General features: G+C 39.6%; 1 protein-coding gene across 1 annotated transcript; it reads right to left on the bottom strand.

Annotated features, from left to right (window-relative positions):
• Positions 1-826: 826 nt before the first annotated feature.
• On the bottom strand, positions 827-2,056 carry LOC146641341 (mast cell protease 1A-like). The gene is made up of 5 exons (XM_085398217.1): positions 1,945-2,056; positions 1,716-1,866; positions 1,486-1,618; positions 1,130-1,384; positions 827-1,031 (listed from the first exon to the last, which is right to left on the bottom strand). The coding sequence occupies exons 1-5, from the start codon at positions 2,000-2,002 to the stop codon at positions 864-866; spliced, it is 765 nt and encodes a 254-aa protein (XP_085254343.1). The 5' UTR covers positions 2,003-2,056; the 3' UTR covers positions 827-863.
• Positions 2,057-5,906: the final 3,850 nt, after the last annotated feature.

Raw genomic sequence — 5,906 nt, forward strand, 5'->3', positions numbered from 1 at the left:
GTAAACTGAATCTGCTGGTGTCCGATTTGGGTTCTTTCTGTCTGCTTTCATAACAGCTGGGGTTATTTAATCATGTGTGATATCACTTATGTGTGCTATGGTTTATGCAGCGAAAACACGTTTACAGATGTGTAACGATGTGCAGCCATCAGCATGTTTTTATCTGGAGTTTGGTGAAAGTCTATCAACAAACATTTCTTTGAATTTGGTGATGAATCACACGAAGCAGTTTCCTGCTTCACCTCTACCATCACGTAGTCTCTCTTATCAATCTACTGCCATACAAATTCTCTTGATATCTGTTTGCATCATTTACACAACACACTCCCCACTCACTTTAAAATAAAGTGTGTAACTGTGCATGTGCTGGAATATACATATGCTTCACACAGAACACTACAGAGGTACATTTATGTTTGTTTCATTTATATTATTTAAGTGTACATGACTCAGCAAACTTTGAGAAGACTGTGGCTGGTGATAATCATCTGTTGTTTTCTGAAGATGACAATAAAACAGAACAGAGTGTATAATTTTTATATTGGGTGGAGAAATAAATAAGTTTTGTTATTTTGAGCTATTTAAATTAATTTCTAATGCATCTGCAAAGTGACCTTTGGTTGGTGAAGTAAATATTGTTGTATTTGTATTGTAGGTTTACACTAATATAGTTATACATGAATATTATCTGAGTATATATCATATGGAAGAATTTATTATTTAAATGTACATGTTCAAAATAAATGAGGAAGTCACATGTTTAATGCTGCGGTATATTTTTATTTTCATTTTTGGTTATGCTAACAGAGAATCAGAAATCCTGACATTTCCATAATATACAAGCCAAACTGTCAGTGAATTCTTTACTCCTCATATTTTCTGGATTTCACAATCCCGTCAATCCACTGACGGTATTTTGAGATGTCTGTATAGACGTTGGGTTTATTGGGGTAACTGCAGTTTTTGTCATAGTTGAAAGAAACAACGCCAACAGCCAACCCGTCGCACAGCAGAGGACCACCAGAATCTCCCTGTGAGAAGGAAGAATTTTAATTTACCAGCTTTTATTCAGTTTTTTATATATTTGTAATCAAGGAGCCATTTTAAACTGAAAGGACAGAAAACATACCTGACAGAATCCTTTGGTTGTTTTGTATCCACCTGCACAGATAACATTGGCAGGAAGACCATGCCATAGTTCCTCACAGACCCTTGGGTTAATGACAGACACGTCCACCACCCTCAGCTCATCAACAGATTTAACATCAGTTTCAGTTTTTCCCCATCCAGCCACCTGACACACTTGGTTTTCTTTAAGGTGTATTTCAGCAGGTGGAAGCTGAATTGTTTGTACCCTTTCATTTAGCTGAACTTTGTAAAGCAGCTGGAGACATGACATGAAGTAAAAAAATATAAATATATATGTTCATACGATAGTTCTTTAGTTATAATTTGAATAATAAAACCACACGAACATGTACTTACTTCAAGGAGCATGATGTCATTACCCAGTCCAACACTTTTATAATTTTCATGGATGATTTTTTTTTCAATCCTTATTTTTTGATGATTGCTGTTCTTGAGATTGTGGTTGCCGAGAACAATGTATGTGGGGTTGCTGAAGGAGTGATCAATGAAAGGAAATCAACACATTTTCTAAATGCATTTCAGTGACATGAGTTAGAGAGTACAGGAAAAGATGTCTGATTACTCACTATTTATCACAGTGTGCAGCCGAGACTACAAAGTCCTCAGTGATGAGAAATCCTCCACAAACATGTTGACCCATGTTGTTCTGCACAGAGGCCATGTAGTGCATGGAGTTCTCTGGGGCTTTTTCACCATTTATGATATCACTTCCATGTGCTGAAAAAAGGAAATCAAAATGAAGTTACTGTTCCATTAAACAATTGGAGTATAATAACAAAGACTTGCAGTTCTTACCAAGTCGTCCGAGGCATGCCAGAACATGGACAAACAGAAATTTCTGCAGACCCAGCATGATGCCAGCACAAAGGTGAAGTTGTGTTTGTAGGAGTGTCGAGGTGAACCTTTTATACGTCAGTTTGCTTCATTGCCAAATAAGATTATATCCATCAAATTTGGCATTCAGCCACATCCTTTACTCAGCGCAAGATTGAAACTGGTGTTATCATCATGTTCATCAGCTTATCGGTGTGAAACACACAAATCATGTTTAGTTGTCGTTATTTTAACTCCATTTGCTGCTCACTTTTATTCATGTATTTAAGAGCCTTTGGGCCTCCTGATCATGTGTGATTATAAATCACTTTTAATGGGTGAAACTTCGTCTGTAACACTGAGATTCTTCTCTGTGGAAATCACACTTGGTCAGATTGAATGAGTGGCTGTTTTTGTAGTTCACACTCATTTCTGACTTTCTTCTTTGCTGTCTTTCAGTGTCATTATGAGGACCTGCTTCTCCTCACTGTGACAATAAATCAGGTAAATCTGAAAACTAAAACCTTCCCCTTGTAGTCAGTTCACTCATCTTCACTCCTGATCATCTCAACAAATGAAAACATTTTTTCTTTTTGTAATCGAGTCGGCTGTGTTACTAACACTGTCACAGACTGCCGGCCTGTCCATCATGCACTTCACCTTTCACCCTCACCTGGTTTTCAAGATTTTATTTTTAAAAATCACAATCAAAACATTTGAAAAAAAAAAAAAATCAGGAAACGTGGGTATAGGTAGACCCAGCTGTTCCCCTCCCTGCTCGTCCATGTTAAAGGTGGCCTGCTGGGCCCACAGGTTACGGGGGCTCAGAAGAATGAGGAAGGTTACATCAGGATGGACATGCAGCATAAAATATTTGCATAATCAAACACATGGACCAAAAAAACTCCACACAGCTCGGCTGACGCCCAGATTGAGGCATGAAACTTGTGCAGACAGTCTGACAGTCATCAGGCTCAGACACCGTCCTCGTTCACACCACCTCAAGCTTCAACAAACACCCAAATGAAAGACCTTAAATATTTCATTGTTGATCAAACACTCAAACATTAAAATATAATAAAAAACAGTAAAATAAATAAATAAATAAATGAAACCACATAAATAAAACCAGAATTTCTGTTCATGTTATGTGCAGATATTTAGAAAGTCCTGACAGCTGCCACAATGTGAATAACAAAAAAAAGATTTTGATAAAAAATGTTATATTATGATATATATGATAATATAACCTCCACATGTGGACAAAAACATTCCAGATAAACAGGCCAGGATGAGCTGTGGGTGTCAGTGATCTGTCAGCCAGACAATAAGGACCAGGACCAGTATGGACCAGGTAGCAGACCCAACACACAGGAAGTTCAATGGTTTCAGTGATTTATTTATCATGTGGATCATTGCAGGCAGAGCGAGCAGTCTTGACATCATGTGTCTGCACAATTGCATCACTCACCTGCTAAACCTACGTTCCTCACAGCTGACAGAAAGGAGCTGCAGCGTGTTTTCTGAAACACACAGCTTTGTGTCTGACAGCCTTATATTTCTGAACCATCCATGCCGGGGTCACACCCCCACTTTAGTTTTATTTAGATAAAGACTTTTATATACTTTGAGCTCCTTTGATGAACTCAGTTTTTTTCCTATTGAGCTCTTTAGGGTGATTTTCAGCCTGATGAACTCTTTGATTTAGTTAGCTTTTATTTAATTGAGCTCTACTTTATAGAAGCTACTCTGTTGGAGGTAGTGGTTAATACCTTGGCTGCTGTAACACAGGACTTTCTAAACTTTTGTGATAAGTACAAAAATTGTTATTTGTATGTTTTTAGACTTCAGAGCCATGAAAAAAAGTTTGAGTTCATTAAAGAGGCCGGAGCTGTGGGCGGGGTGGGGCTTTTGTTTTGTTCTTCCTCCTTACACATCTTTGGAGCAGGAGTTGCAAATTCGATTCCCACCCGGTATCCAGGAGCGGTCCTGGTTAGACCCCCCCTACTAAAACCAAGCCCTGAAATGGCGCGGCTACGTCTGCAGCCTGTCCCAGCTCAGACACAAAAGCATTTCACTACATGAAATTGTTTACGTGATTGTTTATGTGACGAATAAAAGGTTATTTGATTTTGTCTCCCAGGTGGATGTGTGGGCAGGTCGTGTCTACCAGGCCTGCCTTGTGCACCTGAGAGCTACCTATTCATCAGTGAGTATTTATGCTTGGCCGTGCCTCCGGTTTGCAGCCAGATCCTCATCTTCATTGCTACTCAATTCAATTCAATTCAATTTTATTTATATAGCGCCAAATCACAACAAAAGTCGCCTCAAGGCGCTTCATAGTTACAGAGAAAAACCCAACAATCATATGACCCCCTATGAGCAAGCACTTTGGCGACAGTGAGAAGGAAAAACTCCCTTTTAACAGGAAGAAACCTCCAGCAGAACCAGGCTCAGGGAGGGGCGGCCATCTGCTGCGACCGGTTGGGGTGAGAGAAGGAAGACAGGATAATAGACATGCTGTGGAAGAGAGACAGAGGTTAATAACAGATATGATTCAATGCAGAGAGGTCTATTAACACATTGTGAGTGAGAAAGGTGACTGGAAAGGAAAAACTCAATGCATCATGGGAATCCCCCGGCAGCCTATGTCTATTGCAACATAACTAAGGGAGGATTCAGGGTCACCTGGTCCAGCCCTAACTATATGCTTTAGCAAAAAGGAAAGTTTTAAGCCTAATCTTAAAAGTAGAGATAGTGTCTGTCTCCCGAATCCAAACTGGAAGCTGGTTCCACAGAAGAGGGGCCTGAAAACTGAAGGCTCTCCCTCCCATTCTACTTTTAAATACTCTAGGAACAACAAGTAGGCCTGCAGAGCGAGAGCGAAGTGCTCTAATAGGGTGATATGGTACTACAAGGTCATTAAGATAAGATGGGGCCTGATTATTTAAGACCTTGTATGTGAGGAGCAGGATTTTAAATTCTGGATTTAACAGGAAGCCAATGAAGGGAAGAACAGGATAAATATGCTCTCTCTTTCTAGTCCCTGTCAGTACTCTTGCTGCAGCATTTTGGATTAGCTGAAGGCTTTTCAGTGAGTTTTTTGGACATCCTGATAATAATGAATTACAGTAGTCCAGCCTGGAAGTAATAAATGCATGAACTAGTTTTTCAGCGTCACTCTGAGACAGGATATTTCTAATTTTAGAGATGTTGCGCAAATGGAAGAACGCAGTCTTACATATTTGTTTAATATGTGCGTTGAAGGACATGTCCTGGTCAAAAATGACTCCAAGGTTCCTCACAGCGTTACTGGAGGCCAAGGTAATGCCATCCAGAGTAAGAATCTGGTTAGATACCATATTTCTAAGCTTTTCAGGGCCGAGTACAATAACCTCAGTTTTATCTGAATTAAGAAGCAAAAAGTTAGCGGCCATCCAGGTCTTTATGTCTTTAAGAAATTCCTGCAGTTTAACTAATTGGTGTGTGTTATCTGGCTTCATGGACAGATAGAGCTGGGTGTCATCTGCATAGCAGTGAAAATGTATACTATGTCTTCTGATGATACTGCCTAAGGGAAGCATTTATAATGTAAACAGTATTGGTCCTAGCACTGAACCCTGTGGAACTCCATAATTAACCTCAGTGTGTGAAGAGGACTCTCCATTTACATGCACAAATTGGAGTCTATTAGATAGATATGATACAAACCACTGCAGTGCAGTACCTGTAATACCTACAGCATGTTCTAACCGCTCTAATAGGATATTATGGTCAACAGTATCGAATGCTGCACTAAGGTCTAGCAGGACAAGCACAGAGATGAGTCCACTGTCAAAGGCCATAAGAAGATCATTTGTAACCTTCACTAAAGCTGTTTCTGTGCTGTGATGAGCTCTGAAACCTGACTGAAACTCTTCAAATAAGCCATTCTGCTGCAGATG

Source organism: Rhamphochromis longiceps, linkage group LG23 (assembly GCF_057381845.1).
Source record: "Rhamphochromis longiceps isolate RC_006_pf linkage group LG23, R_longiceps_female_GT1.1, whole genome shotgun sequence".
NCBI lineage: Eukaryota > Metazoa > Chordata > Actinopteri > Cichliformes > Cichlidae > Rhamphochromis > Rhamphochromis longiceps.